The sequence below is a fragment of the Salmo salar genome, chromosome 18 (genome assembly GCF_965601325.2).
Source record: "Salmo salar chromosome 18, fSalSal1, whole genome shotgun sequence".
Taxonomy (NCBI): Eukaryota; Metazoa; Chordata; class Actinopteri; order Salmoniformes; family Salmonidae; genus Salmo; species Salmo salar.
Window position 1 is genome coordinate 5,037,910 of NC_138308.1, and position 20,156 is coordinate 5,058,065.

The window sequence follows — 20,156 nt, forward strand, 5'->3', positions numbered from 1 at the left end:
ATGTACCGAACCGTGGGTTTGGTGAACCGTTACACCCCTACTAGTCACTGCTGTTGCCTAGGGTCGGGTTTACAAAACTAGTTTGGTGACTAATGAATACAACCCTGGTCCTTACGGTGAAGAGCAGCATCAGAACTCACCTTGGTCTCCCCAAGGCTCTCTGACTCAGACACCTGGTAGGTAAGGTCCGTCTCCTCGAAGCCTGTGGCGCTCATACGCTGGTCAGTGGAGGGGTCGTTGCGGGGGGGCGAGTCTGGAGAATTGAGGCACGTCTGGATGAGGGCCTTGCCCGTCTCGCTGGTGATCATGGGCTGGAGCTTCCGCGTGGCGAACGTGTAGACATGGCCCGTCTCGCTGGCCACCAGTAGCAGGACCTGGGTTCCTGTCAACGTGGAAAGCTCATAGGCCTGCCATGGGGGGAGGGAGATGACAATGTCAACATGCATATCAGCATTAGAATCAGCATGAGCATCAACATCAGTCTTGGAGGAATGTGCCTAAATAAACAAGGTAAGCTGACATTCCACCACATTCTTAACTACACTGAACAAATATATAAATGCAACATGTACAGGTTGGTCCTTTGTTTCATGAGCGGAAATAAAAAAATCCCAGAAATGTTCCATATGTACAAAAAGCTTATTTCTCTCAAATTTTGTCCACAAATTTGTTTACAGCCCTATTAGTGAGAATTTCTCCATTGCCAAGATAATCTATCCACCTGACAGGTGTTGCATATCAAGAAGTAGATTTTTGTCACACAACACAATGCCATAGATGTCTCAAGTTGAGAGGGAGTGTGCAATTGGCATGCTGACTGCAGGAGTGTCCACCAGAGCTATGCCAGAGAATGTAATGTTAATTTCTCTACAATATGCTGCCTCCAACAGTTTCAGAGAATTTGGCAGTACATCCACGCCAGCCCAGGACCTCCACATTCGGCTTCTTCACCTGCGGGATCGTCTGAGGGGGGTTTGGGGTGGGGGTGCTGAGGAGTATTTCCATCTGTAATAATGCCCATTTGTGGGGAAAAACTAATCATGATTGGCTGGGCCTGGCTCCCCAATGGCTGCACCCCTGCCCAGGTATGTGAAATCCATAGCTTAGGGCCTAATTAATTTATTTCAATTGACTGATTTCCTTATATGAACTGTAACTTACAAAAATCTTTGAAATTGTTGCATTTATATATTTTTGTTCAGTATAAAACAGACTTTTTAAAACAAATCAAATCAAGAGTACCGTAAAACTTCAATTAAACTTAAAGTCTCAAATAGCCGCCTGTCCCTTTTAATAGCCGGGCAAAGGCACACATTTAAGCAAATCAAAACAGCCAGTCTAAATTAATTGTTTGAGGTTACCATGAATTGTTTACAAGGTTTAATTTTTGATTTCTTACATTAAATAATTCAGTAATGACTCAAAATATCATCAATTTTTATCACGAGTAACAAACTACTAGCCATTGTCTGCTAACAGCTGAGAACTGCTAGCTAACTGGCAAGCACAAAAACAGTCAACCACTTCGGGAGTACAGATTATTTTTTTTTTTTAAATAAAGCTTACCACCCTCAGCAAGAACTGCCGAAAATGCACAGTCAAAGAAGCAAATCATTATTCTGTGAAGATTAAATGTATCAATTAAAATGCTGGAAGCCCATCTCTAATAAGCACCTGTTGTGTTCAGGGATTTAAGCAAATAAACATCCAGGCTATTAAATAGACGTTTTACGATAAATTACTTTCTTACCAACACTATTATGTGCATTGCACAGACTCAAATAGGAATAGGAAAAAACTGAGTTCCAGATGGCGCTACCTACAGATAACGGGTTAAAACTGCAGCCAACAAGCCAAGAAACACACTCCAAGTCTAAAAATACCTCTGTGGTGAACTCTGACGTATAGCATAAATGAGGCTAAAATAACATGAGATAAGCCTCCAAGAATAGTGTCGGTGATATAGTGATACCGATTTCGTTCCTTGCGACAGGGGGTCTTGGTTGTAAGAAAGAGAAAGGGAAGTGGTTGAGGTAGAGGTAATAACCATGTAGGTCTTAATGGAGGAGAAGAGCAATGGCTCCTCTCACAGGCAGAGGTGGCTGTGAAACATGAGCTCTCCCACCTTGTCATTCATTACACCAGACCTCACAAACACACCTTCAGTAGTGTAGTGACCCACAAATAATGCAAAGATCTTGCATCAGAAATTAAAACCCACACCATGCGCTATTCTCACACACATTTATTGTTGCACTTGGAGTGAACCTTGTGCACTCACTGAGAGAGCATTTTGATTTACGTCAGTCATCGGTAATGTCCAGGATGCTTCTGGCGGACAGGGAGGGAGAAAAGGAGGGAGATGGAGAGTAGACACTACCATTACCTTAGTGAATACAATTTAAACATTGGCTGATGAATGATTTCATTGCTAGCCGCCGGGCATCATTCTGGCAGACATGCAGAGTAAGGAAGACTAGAGGATGGCTGTCAAACACAACCAACAATCACTTCCTTGCTTAGACCTACATCAAATAGCCTATGCGAAATCATAGGGTCTATATACTGTTATTAAACTATAGTGCTGTTAGTGCATGAGCAATCTCAGTCGAAACAGAACTAAACGTATCACAGCTTCTTTAAGTTAATTTCTCTTTCAAGGAACTTTCAGATGTCACAAGGTTTGGAAGTGTGGCAATGCATTAATTTGTTCATTATTGGCCTCAATCATCTCATTTGTAGATATAATGTACTCCATTCAGTTAATGTAGCAATTGGACAATGCTGAAGCTACTTATCTAATGATATTTTGGCTGTAGTGAAATGCAACCCCATATGAAAGGTAGAGGGGCAGAGATGGGTATGAGCAACTTCCAACACTGTGTCCATCACACTTGCCAGTCCAGCGGTGCAGGCTTCACCTCTAGAGCTGTGGTGTCAAATGAACGAATAAAAGCATAGATAGCAAGCCTCTGGAGATGTTTTCATGCTCTGAAGAGCAGAGAAGATGAGACCTGTAGTTGCTTCAGTGGCGTCTGCAGAAGCATTCTTAGAAATGGAGCAAGCATGCAGCTCTCAGTAACATTTAAACATGTAAATCATCTCAATGACATAGATGTCTTCATGTACAAAGAACTGTGTGGCAAGCTTCTCTCAGCCATCCCACGTCTACAGTATGTGTGTGTCATCCTGCGTCAGGGTGGCTTGGTCAATACCCAAATGCACAGCTTGATAACTACATCATTTTGAAAATGAGAGAGGAGAAGTTTGTTCATTCCTATTTGTATCCTTTCACTAGCTTGTTTGCTTTAGGTTTCCTGGCTGTTGCAATCCCTGACCCTTGTAGTCAGTGTGTGATTATTCTGGCTGTGTGTCTGGGAACGAGGTTGCACACACACAGATGTATACAGTACCCTATGTGTATGTGCATATTGTGTATGCTGTCTGTCTGTAAGTAAGTGAGAGACCCAACAGCATGCCCCAGGACAGCCTAGAGAGCAGACACCTGATGGAAGAGGCAATCCACACTGCCAAGGTATTCATGTAAGCTCCCTTTCTGGCCTTACATGTAAAGCTATGGGGCATGTGTACCCATTGAAGACTACACATGGGCTGCTTCAAAAACAGAGCAATGCATAGCTCACACATCCTAACAGTCATACAGATCTATCTACTGTATGAAAACAGTGTGCATCTATTGATTAAACCTCAGGGGCAGTAGTGAAATCCTGGACATGAAGAACTCAACTTGCTAGAGCGTGTGCAGGCTTGACAGTCCATTTGAATGAACCTGCATATCCTTTTCAGAACCAGTCAGATTACGGATCAAGCAGGCCATCAATTGCAATCGTATCACACGGCCCTGGCCTGCACCCTCAAAGAGATCTGAAACCTGCCTGCTACAGTGCCTTCAGAAAGTATTCATACCCCTAGAATTATTCCATATTTTGTTGTGTTACACCCTGAATTCAAAAAGTATTAAATATCTGTTTTTCTAATCCATCTACACACAATACCCCATAATGACAAAGTGAAAACCTGTTTTTAAAAATGTGTGAAAATGTATTGAAAATGAAATACCTAGTTGACATAAGTACTCGCACCCCTTTGCTAGGACACACAAAATTGAGCTCAGGGGCATCCAATTTCCTTTTATCCTCCTTGAGATGTTACTATAACTTGGGAGTCCACCTGTAACCAATTCAACTGTTTGGACATGATTTAGGAAGAAACACACGTGTCTGTATAAGGCCGCACAGTTGAAAGTGCATGTCAGAGCAGAAACTATACCATGAAGTCCAAGAAGCTGTCCGTATATCTCACAGATTGTGATGAGGCATACAGTACCAGTCAAACATTTGGACACACCTACTCATCCAAGGGTTTCTTTATTTTTACTATTTTCTACCTTATAGAATAATAGTGAAGACTACAAAACTATGAAATTACACATATGGTAGTAACCAAAAAAGTGTTAAACAAATCCAAATATATTTTATATTCTTCAAAGTATCCACATCTTTGCACACTCTTGGCATTCTCTGAACTAGCTTCACCTGGAATGCTTTTCCAACAGTCTTGAAGGAGTCCCTCATATGCTGAGCACTTTGTTGGCTGCTTTTCATTCACTCTGCGGTCCGACTCATCCCAAACCATCTCAATTTGGTTGAGGTCGGGTGATTGTGGAGGCCAGGTCATCTGATGCAGCACTCCATCCCTCTCCTTCTTGGTCAAATAGCCCTTACACAGCCTGGAGGTGTGTTGGGTCATTGTTCTGTTGAAAAACAAATGATAGCCCAAACCAGATTGGATGGCGTATCGATGCAGAATGCTGTGGTAGCATTTATTTTGGCTGCAATTCCTAAGGCTGGTAACTCATAGTTTTGATGTCTTCACTATTATTCTACAATATAGAAAATCATAAAAATAAAGAAAAACCCTGCAATGAGTAGCTGTGTCCAAACTTCTGACTGGTACTGTATATCTGGGGAAGGGTATGAAACAATTTCTAGAGAGTTGAAAGTTTCCAAGAGCACAGTGGTATCCATCATTGGGAAATTCAAAAACATTTGGAACTAAGCAGACTATGCCTACAGCTGGCCGTCTGACCAAACTGGGAAACCGGGCAAGGAGGACCTTGGTCAGGGAGGTGACCAAGAACCCAATGACCACTGACAGTTCCTTGGCTGAGATGGGAGAAACTGCCAGAAGGTCAACAGTCTCTACAGCAAATCAAATTGTATTAGTCACATGCGCCGAATAGAACAGGTGTAGACCTTACCATGAAACGCTTACTTACAAGCCCTTAATTAACCAACAATGCAGTTAGGAAAAAATACTTACAAAATAAAAACTAAAAGTAACAAATAAAAGAGCAACAAAATATCAATAACGAGGCTATATACAGGGGGTACCAGTATTGAGGCAATGTGCGGGGGCACAAGTTAGTCGAGGTCATTGAGGTAATGTGAAGTACCAGTCAAAAGTTGACACACCTTACTATTTTCCACATTGTAAAATAATAGAGAAGACATCAAAACTAAGAAATAACACATACGAAATCATGCAGAAACCCCAAAAATATATTTTATATTTGAGATTCTTCAAAGTAGCCACACTTTGCCTTGATGACGGCTTTGCACACTTTTGGCATTTTCTCAACCAGCTTCATGAAGCAGTCACCTAGAATGCATTTCAATTAACAGGTGTGCCTTGTTAAAATGTATGTGTGGAATTCTTTTAATTCTTAATGCGTTTGAGCCAATCAGTTGTGTTGTGACAAGGTAGGGGTGGTATACAGAAGATAGCCCTATTTGGTAAAAGACCAAGTCCATATTATGGCAAGAACAGCCCAAATAAGCAAAGAGAAACGACAGTCCATTACTTTAAGACATGAAGGTCCGTCAATGCAGAAAATGTCAAGAACTTTTAACCTCTATTGGCTAGGTGGGACGCTTGCGTCCCACCTACTCAACAGCCAGTGTAATCCCGTGGCGCGTTATTCAAATTCCTCAAAAATGCAAAAACTTCAATTTTTCAAACATATGACTATTTTACACCATTTTAAAGACAAGACTCTCGTTAATCTAACCACACTGTCCGATTTCAAAAAGGCTTTACAACGAAAGCAAAACATTAGATTATGTCAGCAGAGTACCCAGCCAGAAATAATCAGACACCCATTTTTCAAGCTAGCATATAATGTCACATAAACCCAAACCACAGCTAAATGTAGCACTAACCTTTGATGATCTTCATCAGATGACAACCCTAGGACATTATGTTATACAATACATGCATGTTTTGTTCAATCAAGTTCATATTTATATCAAAAACCAGCTTTTTACATTAGCATGTGACTAGCATGTGACTAGCATTCCCACCGAACACTGCCGGTGAATTTACTAAATTACTCACGATAAACGTTCACAAAAAGCATAACAATTATTTTAAGAATTATAGATACAGAACTCCTCTATGCACTCGATATGTCCGATTTTAAAATAGCTTTTCGGTGAAAGCACATTTTGCAATATTCTCAGTAGATAGCCCGGCATCACAGGGCTAGCTATTTAGACACCCAGCAAGTTTAGCACTCACCAAAGTCAGATTTACTATAAGAAAAATGTTATTACCTTTGCTGTCTTCGTCAGAATGCACTCCCAGGACTTCTACTTCAATAACAAATGTTGGTTTGGTTCGAAATAATCCATAGTTATATCCAAATAGCGGCGTTTTGTTCGTGCGTTCAAGACACTATCCGAAAGGGTAAATAAGGGTGACAAGCATGGCGCAATTCTTGACAAAAAAAATTCTAAATATTCCATTACCGTACTTCGAAGCATGTCAACCGCTGTTTAAAATAAATTTTTATGACATTTTTCTCATAAAAAAAGCGATAATATTCCGACCGGGAATCCGCGTTTAGGTAAACAGACGAAAGAAAATAAAGCATGGGGTCGACTCGGGCACGCGCCTAAGCCCATAGTACTCTGATCGGCCACTTGCCAAACGCGATAAAGTGTTTCAGCCAGAGGCTGCTTCGATATCGTTCAGCTTTTTCCCGGGCTCTGAGGGCCTATGGGAGCCGTAGGAAGTGTCACGTTATAGCAAAGATCCTCAGTCTTCAATAAAAAGAGCCAAGATGAAACACAACTTGTCAGACAGGCCACTTCCTGCATGGAATCTTCTCAGGTTTTGGCCTGCCATATGAGTTCTGTTATACTCATAGACACCATTCAAACAGTTTTAGAAACTTTAGGGTGTTTTCTATCCAAAGCCAATAATTATATGCATATTCTAGTTACTGGGCAGGAGTAGTAACCAGATTAAATCGGGTACGTTTTTTATCCGGCCGTGTCAATACTGCCCCCTAGCCCTAACAGGTTAAAGTTTCTTCAAGTTCAGTTGCAAAAACCATCAAGCGCTATGATGAAATTAGCTCTCGAGGACCGCCACAGGAAAGGAAGACCCAGAGTTACCTCTGCTGCAGAGGATAAGTTCATTAGCGTTACCAGCCTCAGAAATTGCAGCCCAAATAAATGCTTCACAGTTCAAGTAACAGACACATCTCAACATCAACTGTTCAGAGGAGACTGCGTGAATCAGGTCTTCATGGTCAAATTGCTGCAAAGAAACTACTACTAAAGGACACCAATAATTACAAGAGACTTGTTTGGGCCAAGAAACATGAGCAATGGACATTAGACCAGTGGAAATCTGTCCTTTGGTCTGATGAGTCCAAATTTTAGATTTTTGGTTCCAACAGCCGTTTCTTCGTGAGACTCAAAGTAGGTGAACGGATTATCTCTGCACGTGTTGTTCCCACCATGAAGCATGGAGGAGGTGTGGGGGTGCTTTGCTGGTGACAGTGTCATTGATTTATTTAGATTTCAAGGCACACTTAACCAGCATGGCTACCACAACACTCTGCAGCGATACGCCATTCCATCTGGTTTGAGCTTAGTGGGACTATCATTTGTTTTTCAACAAGACAATGACCCAAAACACACCTCCAGGCTGTGTAAGGGCTATTTGACCAAGAAGGAGAGTGATGGAGTGTAGCATTATTGTGACCAATGACCAGCCTTTCAAAGCACATCATGGCTACAGGCGTGAGTGCTACGGGTCGGTAGCCATTTAGGCTGGTAACCTTGGAGTTCTTGGGTACAGACACTATGGTGGTCTGCTTGAAACGTAGGTATTACAGACTCGACCAGGGACAGGTTGAAAATGTCAGTGAAGACACTTGCCAGTTGGTCAGCACATGCTCAGAGTACACGTCCTGTTAATCAGTCTGGCCCCGCGGCCTTGTGCATGTTGACCGGTTTATAGGTCTTACTCACATTGGCTACGGCGAGCGTGAACACAGTCATCCATAACAGCTGGTGCTCTCATGGATGCTTCAGTGTTGCTTGCCTTGAAGCGTGCATAGAAGTCGTTTAACTCGTCTGGTAGGCTTGTGTCACTGGGCAGCTCACGGCTAGGCTTCCCTTTGTAGTCCGTAATAGTTTGATTGCCCTGCCACATTTAACGAGCGTCGGAGCCGATGTAGTATGATTCAATCTTAGTCCTGTATTAAGGCTTTGCCTATTTGATGGTTTGTCTGAGGGCATAGCGGGATTTATCAAAAGTGTCCAGGTTAGAGTCCTGCTCATTGAAAGAGGCAGCTCTACCCTTTTGCCCAGTGTGGATGTTGCCTGCAATCCATGGCTTCTGGTTGGGGTATGTACAGTTGAAGTCGGAAGTTAACATACACTTAGGTTGGAGTCATTAAAACTCGTTTTTCAACCGCTCCACAAATTTCTTGTTACCATGAGACCACGCAGCAGTCATACCGCTCAGGAAGGAGACGCGTTCTTTCTCCTAGAGATGAACGTACCTTGGTGTGAAAAGTACAAATCAATCCCAGAACAACAGCAAAGGACCTTGTGAAGATGCTGGAGGAAACAGGTACAAAAGTATCTATATCCACAGTAAAACGAGTCCTATATTGACATAACCTGAAAGGCCGCTCAGCAAGAAAGAAGCCTCTGCTCCAAAACCGGCATAAAAAAGCCAAACTGCGGTTTACAACTGCACATGGGGACAAAGATCGTACTTTTTGGAGAAATGTCCTCTGGTCTGATTAAACAGAAATACAACCGTTTGGCCATAATGACCATCGTTATGTTTGGAGGAAAAAGGGGGAGGCTTGCAAGCCAAAGAACACCATCCCAACAGTGAAGCACGGGGGTGGCAGCATCATGTTGTGGGGTGCTTTGCTGCAGGAGGGACTGGTGCACTTCACAAAATGGATGGCATCATGGGGAACGACAATTATGTGGATATATTGAAGCAACATCTCAAGACATCAGTCAGGAAGTTAAAACTTCATCGCAAATGGGTCTTCCAAATGGACAATGACCCCAAGCTTACTTCCAAACTTGTGGAAAAACGGTTTAAGGACAACAAAGTCAAGGTATTGGAGTGGCATCACAAAGCCCTGACCTCAATCCCATAGAACATTTGTGAGCATAACTGAAAAAGCGTGCGTGAGCAAAGAGAACAACAAACCTGACTCAGTTACACTAGCTCTGTCAGGAGGAATGGGTCAAAATTCACCCAACTTATTGTGGCAAGCTTGTGGAAGGCTACCCGAAACATTTGACCCATGTTAAACAATTTAAAGGCAATGCTATCAAATACTAATTGAGTGTATGTAAACTTCTGACCCACTGGGAATGTAATGAAAGAAATAAAAGATGAAATAAATTACTCTACTATTATTCTGACATTTCACATTCTTAAAATAAACTGGTGATCCTAACTGACTTAAGACAGGGAATATTTATTAGGATTAAATGTCAAGAATTGTGAAAAACTGAGTTAATGTAATTGTAAACTTCCGACTTCAACTGTACGTACAGTCACTGTTGGGACAACACCATCGATGCACTTATTGATGAAGCTGGTGACTGATGTGGTATACTCCTGAATGCAATCGGAGGAGTCCCGGAACATACAGTGCATTCGGAAAGTATTCAGGCCCCTTCTCTTTTTCCACATTTTATTACTTTACAACCTAATTCTAAAATTGATTAAATATATATGTTTTTAATCATCAATCTACACACAACACTCCATAATGACAAAGAGAAAACAGTTTTTTAGAAATGTTAGCACATGTATTAAAACAAATAAATTGAAATACCTTATTTACATAAGTACTCAAACCCTTTGCTATGAGACTCGAAATTGAGCTCAGGTGCATCTCGTTTCAATTGATCATCCTTGAGATGTTTCTACAACTTGGAGTCCACCTGTGGTAAATCCAATTGTTTGTACCTGATTTGGAAAGGCACACACTTGTCTACATAAAGGTCCCATAGTTGACAGTGCATGTCAGATCAAAAACCAAGCCATGAGGTCTAAGGAATTGTCTGTGGAGCACCGAGACAGGATTATGTCAAGGCACAGACCTGTGGAAGGGTAACAAAACATTTCTGAAGCATTGAAGGTCCCCAAGAACACAGTGGCCTCCATCATCATTCTTAAATGGAAGAAGTTTGGAACTACTAAGACTCTTCCTAGAGCTGGCCGCCCAGCCAAACTGAGAAATCGGGGGAGAGGGACATTGGTCAGGGAGGTGACCAAGAACCCGATGGTCACTCTGACAGAGCTCCTCTGTGGAGATGGGAGAACTTTCCAGATGGACAACCATCTCTGCAGCACTGGACCAATCACACCTTTATGGTAGAGTGGTCAGATGGAAGCCACTCTTCAGTAAAAAGGCACATTACAGCCCACTTGGAGTTTGTCAAAAGCAACCTACAATGACTCAGACCATGAGAAACCAGATTCTCCGGTCTGATTAAACCAAGATTGAACTCTTTGGCCTGAATGCCAAGTGCCACGTATGGAGGAAACGTGGCACCATCGCTACGGTGAAGCATGGTGGTGGCAGCATCATTAAGTGGGAATGTTTTTCAGCGACAGGGACTGGGAGACTAGTGAGGGTTGAGGGAAAGATGAACAGAGAAAAGTACAGAGAGCTCCTTGATTAATACCTGAGCGCTCTGGAGCAGGTTCTCAGACTGGGGGCGAAGGTTCACCTTCCAACAAGACAACGACCCTAATCACACAGCCAAGACAACGCAGGAGTGGCTTCGGGACAAGTCTCTGAATGTCCTTGCGTGGCCCAGCCAGAGCTCGGACTTTAACACAATCGAATATCTCTGGAGAGACCTGAAAATAGCTGTGCAGCGACGCTCCCCATCCAATCTGACAGAGCTTGAGAAGATCTGCAGAGAAGAATGGGGGAAGTCCCCAAATACAGGTGTGCCAAACTTGTAGTGTCATACCCAAGAAGACTTGAGGCTGTAATCGCTGCCAAAGGTGCTTCAACAAAGTACTAAGTAAAGGTTCTGAATACTTTTGTAAATGTCATATTTCAGTTTTTTGCTGTCATTATGGGGTACTGTGTGTAGATTGCTGAGGGGGAAAAATAATACATTTTAAAATAAGGCTGAGGAAAAAGTTAATGGGTCTAAATACTTTCCAAATGCACTGTATTCCAGTCTGTGCTAGCAAAACTGTCCTGTGGCTTAGCATCTGCTTCATCTGACCACTTCCGTATTGAGCGAGTCACTGGTACTTCCTGCTTTAGTTTTTGCTTGTAAGCAGGAATCAGATTTGCCAAATGGAGGGCGAGAGAGAGCTTTGTATGAGTCTCTGTGTGTTGTAAAGGTGGTCTAGAATTTTTGTTCCCTCTGATTGCACATGTAACATGCTGGTAGAAATTAGGTAAAACGGATTTAAGTTTCCCTGCATTAAATTCCCTAGCCACTAGGAGTGTCGCCTCCGGGTGAGCATTTTCTTGTTTGCTTATGGCTTATACAGCTCATTGAGTGCGGTCTCAGTGCCAGCATCGGTTTGTGGTGGTAAATAGACAGCTACGAAAAATATAGAGCAACTCTCTTGGTAAATGGTGTGGTCTACAGCTTATCATGAGATACTGTACCTCAGGCAAGACTTCCTTAATATATTAGATTTCGTACACCAACTGTTATTTACAAAAAGACACAGACCGCCACCCCTTGTCTTACAGGAAACAGCTGTTCGGTCTTGCCAAGGCACAGAAAAAACAGCCAACTGTATATAATCCATGTCGTAGTTCAGCCACGACTCGGTGAAACATAAGATATTACAATTAATGTCCTGTTGGTAGGATAGTCTTGAATGGAGTTCATCCAGTTTATTCTCCAATGATTGCACAATTGCCAATAGGACGGATGGTAGAGGTGGGTTATCCACTTGCCGGCGAATTCTAAAAAGGGCACCCGGACCTGCGTCCCCTGTATCAGTATCTTTTCTTCATGTGAATAATGGGGATTTGGGCCTGTCCGTATCTGGAGTAAATCCTTTGCGTCCAACACATTAAAAAAATATTCTTCCAGTTTGAGGTGAGTAACCGCTGTTCTGATATCCAGAAGCTCTTTTTGGTCATAAGAGATGGTGGCAGAAACATTATGTACCAAATAAGTTACAAACATCGTGGGGGAAAAAAAACACAAAATAGCGCAATTGGTTAGGAGCCGGTAAAACGTCAGCCATCTCCTCCGACGCCATTCTCTCATGTACTTCACCAATCTGGGCTTTATGAGAGAGTGGCCAGACGGAAGCCGCTCCTAAGAAAAAGGCACGACAAAACACTTGGAGTTTGCTAAAAAGGCACGTGAAAGACTGATCATAAGGCAAAATATTCTGTGATCTGTGACACAAATGTTACTATTTGGCCTGAATGCAAAGCGCTATGTCTGGAGAAAACCAGGCACAGCTCATCACCCGTCTAACACCATCCCTACCTTGGTGGTGGCAGCATCATGCTATGGGGATGCTTATGAGCGGCAGGGACTGGGAGACTGGTAAGGATGGAGGGAACAATGAATGGAACCAAATACAGGCAAATTCTTGATGAGAACCTGCTTCAGAATGCAAACAACCTTAGACTGGGGCGAAGATTTATATCTCAACAGGACAATGACCCCAAGCACACAGCCAAAGCAACACTGGAATGGTTTCGGAACAAGAATGTGAAAATCCTTGAGTGGCACAGCCAAAGCCCAGACTTGAATCCGATTAAATCTGTGGAAAGACTTAAAGATTGCTCTTCACTGCCACTCCCCATCTAAACTTAACAGATGGTGAGAAAATCGGCAAGGAAGAATGGGAGAAAATCCCCAAATCCAGGATGTGCAAAGCTGATATAGACATACCCAAGATGACTCAAAGCTGTAATTGCCACTAAAAGTGCTTCTACAAAGTATTGACTCAGGACTGTGAATACTTATGTAAATTAGACAGTTCTGTACTTCAATTTCCATAAAATGTGCAACACTTTCTAAATACATGTTTTCACTCTGTCATTATGGGGTATTGTGTGTAGATGTGTAAGAGAAAAATAATTTGAAACCATTTTGAATTCAGGCTCTAACAACAAAACGTGGAAGAAGTCAAAGGGTATGAATAATTTCTGAAGGCACTGTAAATCCTGTCATACTTTGTCATAACCCGACTCAAGCCACAGAATAATCATGCAGCCCACTGTACAATACAGAAACCTCAGTTTCCACGACAACAAAGGAGGATGCCAAAGGGAAGCAAGCACAACCAAAGCAGGGACTTGCTCATCAGTCAGAACTCAACCTTTTTACAAATATCAAACAATGCAGTGGCATCACAATTCGTTTGGTGAAACAATCCAAAAAGACTGTTTGTCTGCATTGCAGCAGTTCTCCAACTTATCTTTTGTGAGAGAGATAACAGATGCCTCTTGGCTCGACAAAGCGCTGATCTGCTTCAGACATACGGTAATGTCTGAATTGAAACATAATGAGTGATCTTGGATACGATGGTACAGAGAATAGTGAGTAGCCTACATTCCATGTGCATGCTTGGATACTAGAGCCCTCATGGTAGTAGTATAACTGATGACGGATTATGAATCCACTGAATCAGTGACTTGTCCAGAACATTTTGATTGGGATGGCCAAGGTGGGGCACAGATAGGGTTGACTATTTTCCGGCTATTTCACTAAATGTTCCATTCCAAGAGTAAATCACTTTTCTCCTGGTTAACCCGGTATTTCCCACCAAAACTAGAAGTGTCATTCAAAAGCATTATATAAAGCATATAAAATAGGCCTATGTCTGGATTAGAGGTTTGATTGAAAATTCAGGCCTGATGCTACCTGAGCCATACATTAAACACATTTTATGGGCCCTACATTAAAGATATTTAATGATCCCAAGCCCCCCCAAAAAACTAATGATTGTGCTGTTATCCAATACATATAGTTTATGATATTAGCTACTGTACATTACGCACGAGAGAAAAACATAAAAACCCATAGATGTAGCTACAGTGGGGGGGAAAAGTATTTGATCCCCTGCTGATTTTGTAGGTTTGCCCACTTACAAAGAAATGATCAGTCTATAATTTTAATGGTAGGTTTATTTGAACAGTGAGAGACAGAATAACAACAAAAAAATCCAAAAATGTTATAAAATGATTTGCATTTTAATGAGGGAAATAAGTATTTGATCCCTCTGCAAAACATGACTTAGTACTTGGTGGCAAAACCCTTGTTGGCAATCACAGAGGTCAGACGTTTCTTGTAGTTGGTCACCAGGTTTGCACACATCTCAGGAGGGATTTTGTCCCACTCCTCTTTGCAGATCTTCTCTAAGTCATTAAGGTTGAGGCTGACGTTTGACAACTCGAACCTTCAGCTCCCTCCACAGATTTATGGGATTCAAGTCTGGAGACTGGCTAGGCCACTCCAGGAACTTAATGTGCTTCTTCTTGAGCCACTCCTTTGTTGCCTTGGCCGTGTGTTTTGGGTCATTGTCATGCTGGAATACCCATCCACGACCCATTTTCAATGCCCTGGCTGAGGAAAGGAGGTTCTCACCCAAGATTTGACAGTACATGGCCCCGTCAAATGATGCGGTGAAGTTGTCCTGTCCCCTTAGCAGAAAAACACCCCCAAAGCATAATGTTTCCACCTCCATGTTTGATGGTGGAGATGGTGTTCTTGGGGTCATAGGCAGCATTCCTCCTCCTCCAAACACTGCGAGTTGAGTTGATGCCAAAGAGCTCCCTTTTGGTCTCATCTGACCACAACACTTTCTTTCACGCAGTTGTCCTCTGAATCATTCAGATGTTCATTGGCAAACTTCAGACGGGCATGTATATGTATTCTTGAGCAGGGGGACCTTGCGGGCGCTGCAAGATTTCAGTCCTTCACGGCGTAGTGTGTTACCAATTGTTTTCTTGGTGACTATGGTCCCAGCTGCCTTGAGATCATTGACAAGATCCTCCCGTGTAGTTCTGGGCTGATTCCTCACCGTTCTCATGATCATTGCAACCCCACGAGGTGAGATCTTGCATGGAGCCCCAGGCCGAGGGATTATGACAGTTCTTTTGTGTTTCTTCCATTTGCGAATAATCGCACCAACTGTTGTCACCTTCTCAGCAAGCTGCTTGGCGATGGTCTTGTAGCCCATTACAGCCATGTGTAGGTCTACAATCTTGTCCCTGACATCCTTGGAGAGCTCTTTGGTCTTGGCCATGGTGGCGAGTTTGGAATCTGATTGATTGATTGCTTCTGTGGACAGGTGTCTTTTTTACAGGTAACAAGCTGCGGTTAGGAGCACTCCCTTTAAGAGTGTGCACCTGGGAGCCAGAAATCTTTCTGATTGAGAGGGGGTCAAATACTTATTTCCCTCATTAAAATGCAAATCATTTTATAACATTTTTTACATGCGTTTTTCTGGATATTTTTTGTTGTTATTCTGTCTCTCACTGTTCAAATAAACCTACCATTAAAATTATAGACTGATCCTTTCTTTATCAGTGGGCAAACGTACAAATCAGCAGGGGATCAAATACTTTTTTCCCCCACTGTAGCTACAACGCATTCGGAAATTATTCAGACCCCTTGACTTTTTCCACATTTTGTTACTGTACGTTGCAGCCTTATTCTAAAATTGATTAAATTGCTGTTTTTTCCCCCTCAATCTACACACATTACGCCATAATGACAAAGTAAAAACAGGTTCATAGAATTTTTTACAAATGTATAAAAAAAAATATATAAAAAATAACATTTACATAAGTATTCAGACCCTTTACTCAGTACTTTGTTGAAGCAACTTTGGCAGTGATTACGGCCATGTGTCTTCTTGGGTAAGACACTACAAGCTTGGCACACCTGTATCCGGGGGATTTCTCCCATTCTTCTCTGCATATCCTTTTAAGCTCTGTCAGGTTGGATGGGGAGCGTCGCTGCACAGCTATTTTAAGGTCTCTCCATAGAAAGCACACACATCCTTGCTTCACTCCACTTTTCAGTTCACTTTTCATTTCGCTCCAGCTAGCAATTGGAACAAGTTGTGGGGGTGGGGGGGGGGGGACAATCAAACTGGACAGTTTTATCTCTATCTCTTCATTCAAAGACTCTATCATGGACACTAACTGGCAGTTGTGGCTGCGTCGCCTGATGTATTGTTGTCTCTACCTTCATGCCCTGTTGTCTTTGCCCAATAATGTTTGTACCATGTTTTGTGCTGCTACCATGCTGTCATGTTCCGCCAGAGCTCTGTCAGAGTTACTATCGGGTTCTTGATCACCCCCGTGACCAAGGCCCTTCTCCCCCGATTGCTCAGTTTGGCCAGGGGGCCAGCTATAGGAAGAGTCTTGTTGGTTCCAAACTTCTTCCATTTAAGAATGATGGAGGCCACTGTGTTCTTGGCGACCTTCAATGCTGCAGACATTTTTTGGTACCCTTACACAGATCTGTGCGACACAATCCTGTCTCGGAGCTCTACGGAAAATTTCTTTGACCATGGCTTGGTTTTTGCTCTGACATGCACTGTCAACTGTGGGACCTTATATAGACAGGTGTGTGCCTTTCCAAATCATGTCCAATCAATTGAATCTACCACAGGTGGACTGCAATCAAGTTGTAGAAACATCTCAAGGATGATCAATGGAAACAGGATGGAACCGAGCTCAATTTCAAGGCTCATAGCAAAAGGTTTGAATACTAATGTAAATAAGGTTTTGTTATTTTAAATAAATTGAAAAAAAATGTAAAAAACTTTTCACTTTGTCATTATGGGGTATTGTGTGTAGATTGATGAGGGAAAAAAATATTTCTGTCACTTTTAGAATACGGCTGTAATGTAACAAAATATGGAAAAAAGGGGTCTGAATACTTTCTGAATGCACTGTATCTGATACTGTCTTGCCAAAAAGAATGACATCATTTTATTTTTGTCCAAACAGCATCACATGCTGACTACAACAGCCACAACTTCAGATGCAGCCATGGGGTTTTCACTTTCAGACCTCCTCTGATGACTTACTGTATGACAGAGAGCTAGAGCATGATGGAAGCATCATGTGTTCCTTACAGTGGTGCAGTGGCCTGTTTAGTCTGCCTAGTGCCCTTTGACTGACCTCTGACCCTGGGGCTTAGTCATCTGTTGGCTCTGCCTGACACACTTTAGGCCAGGGGGTCTGTGATCTGAACTGCTGACCAAAGGCTGCAGTAGTGAGTGTACAGTAAGTGAGTGAGTGTTTAGTAATTTACCAACCTTAGTTCGCAGTACTCCTACATCTTATTTTACTCTATTAGGTACTATAGTTACTTTAAAATAAGGGAGAGCCGGACACTCTAAGAGCTCAGATGCAAAAATGTAATATCCAACGTGTCGACAGCCAAGCTGTCTTCATCAGGATATGAGCTTGGCTGTCAAAACGTTGGATATTACATTTTTGCATCTGAGCTCTTAGTGTGCGGCTCTCCCTTATTTTCAAGTTTTCTACTCCGCTAGCCAGCACCTGGCCTTAATAGGTGTGCGTTTCTTTTTCTTCTACACTATAGTTACTTTAAACATTGAATGAGAAACATTCAATGTACTGAGCACAAACTGCTCTTTGAAAATATGATTCAATTAATATAAATTGAAAATAGTTTGCTAAAAACTATAATATTTCTACATTTAGATTGCAAGTGTGTTACTGCACTAGGCCTACCGGACACGGAGGTGTGTATGTAGAGGGTCATGGTCAGGAATCGTAATGTCAGTTGCTCTTGTCTATTTAAAGGACAGAGCCAGTCATGACTGTTGTGGCCTACAGTCACTCAGGGCCAGGGCAGAGATGACATGTCCCACTTGGTTATTTACACATTATGTCTGGGAGTCTTATTACATCAGGTTATGACAAATTGTGTGTGTGATTTTGGGTTGAATGGGCCTTCCACTGGTTAAAAAGCATAGGTCAGTGACACAAGGGAAGGTTATTGTACAAGAAAGTTCAGACATGTACCTAATGCTTACATTATCTGTCAGTGTAGTCTATACGTGCCCCACACACACATCAATCAATAAAACATCTTGTATGACCAAGTGACACTTTGGAGTGGACCCTACAGAGTGTCTCATCACACCTGAGTGTCACTGTGATCACTCACCTTCTTCATTATACCAGTCTTCCTCTTGCTAAAAGTTGTGTATCGCCTCAACTTGTTGTCGATGAATTCCATTTTTATCTTCACCCGCCCACGTGTCTTCTTCCCTGGCTTTGCGCCAGCAACACCTTGGGGGACCACACCATAACCCCCCGGTGGTATCCCGGCCTCCTGCCCTGTCACCGCAGCCTCCATCTCCAGTCTCTCCCGCTTTACACTTCTTCTGTTGTCCCCGATTGAAACCATCGGATCGTCATCATCCCCCGAGTCCGAATCAGCGTCCGACCCACTGCACCCCATTGGCGCACACTCTTTGTCCGGGTCATACCGGCTGCCTCCGCGAACCCCAATTCCCATGTTCAGACCGATGCCTCCCTGAGCAGCGGTCAGTGGAATCGTCGGTCCCGTCCCGTTCCCTGGTCTCGCCCCACCTCTTGCACCCACTCCTGGACCGTTGCCCCCCAACATCCCAACCGCACTGATGCTGTCGCTGACCCGAGTTTTCGATTGCCTTGCTCTGACCAACACAGGGCGAATCCCAATCCCAATTACCCCAGAACCGTGACGTGTGTTAGCCCTGAAAGACGCTGACCCGTTTCCAGGTTGTGCTGATCCAGCCTGGCTTGGTAGCATTCTAGTTAGAGGACCCGGTCCCTGAAATCGTCAGCCGACTGCTGTAGCGCGGGTCAGTAAAAATTACAGCACAGTTCATACAACCCAACCACCAAAAAGGTAAACAAACAACGAAATTGCGGACATTGCAAAATGTTCATCTGTTTGAAACCACTAAAGCAAACTTTCAAAAGTGATGCTGCCCCTGAGACCTTTCAGCCAGGTTCAGTTTCACCCAACCTCTATTTCCAAAACTCAGAGCACTTTCTCAAAAAAAAGGGAAAATCGAAGAGATCATTCGTTATTACTCCGCCATGTCATGTAGTTCACACCATAATCGCGTAAAATGTCGTCGGTATCCGCCTTCAATTCACAAAGGCTGCAGATATTTCATTGAATATCAGTTTTGCAGTCGTGCATTTTCACACAAAACTGATGTATTTTTGAAATAACGTATTCGAGAGCGGACTACAACCTAAGATCTACTTTCCTCCTTATAAAGAGATACAATGTTTCCTTTTATGGAGTTGTATCTCCTTATTTGGTGAGTCACAGCGTCGTCTACGGATTGGCCGATTGGGATCTAGGTTGAGCTACCATTGGTCAATATGGCATGTTCATTAGAATAAATACCTAAATGGTCGCTGCACACAGGCAAGGAGATTTTGGTCTTCTTCCGATGCGTATGTAGCGTTCAACTCAGAACTCAGACATTTCCGACTACAGTGCGCAAAAAAACGAACTCCGAATGGGAAAATAGTTTTGAACTGTCATCCAACTCGAAATTCCCAGTTAGAAACTCGGGAACATTTCTAGAGCTCCAAAGATCACTTATGTCGTTTTTTCCCCCTAGTTCCCAGTTGTCTTGAAAGCACCAATAGACGTTGTTGACGCATGACAGATCTTACAATGCCTGGAGAGGTATTTTAGGTATCAGCTAACCACGTTATATGTTTAAAAAATAAATATTTAATCACATATGTTATTGTTAATCGGCACTGTCGATGACGTGTCACGCAACCA

The 20,156-nt window shown here is 42.7% G+C and overlaps 1 protein-coding gene across 6 annotated transcripts in view; it reads right to left on the reverse strand.

The window, feature by feature from the left end:
* LOC106576882 (serum response factor) overlaps positions 1 to 19,941 on the reverse strand; it is a 46,864-nt gene extending 26,923 nt beyond the window's left edge. Inside the window, exons 1-2 of one of the 6 annotated variants that reach the window (XM_014154396.3) lie at positions 18,525 to 19,941; positions 141 to 407 (exon numbers count right to left, since the gene is read on the reverse strand). In XM_014154396.3, the coding sequence (XP_014009871.1) occupies positions 141 to 407; positions 18,525 to 19,154 (897 nt within the window). In that variant the 5' untranslated portion in view covers positions 19,155 to 19,941. The remainder of the gene's footprint in view (positions 1 to 140; positions 408 to 18,524) is intronic. The other 5 variants (XM_014154393.3, XM_014154397.3, XM_014154395.3 and 2 more) reach the window with 5 other exon arrangements.
* Between the last annotated feature and the right edge of the window lie 215 nt (positions 19,942 to 20,156).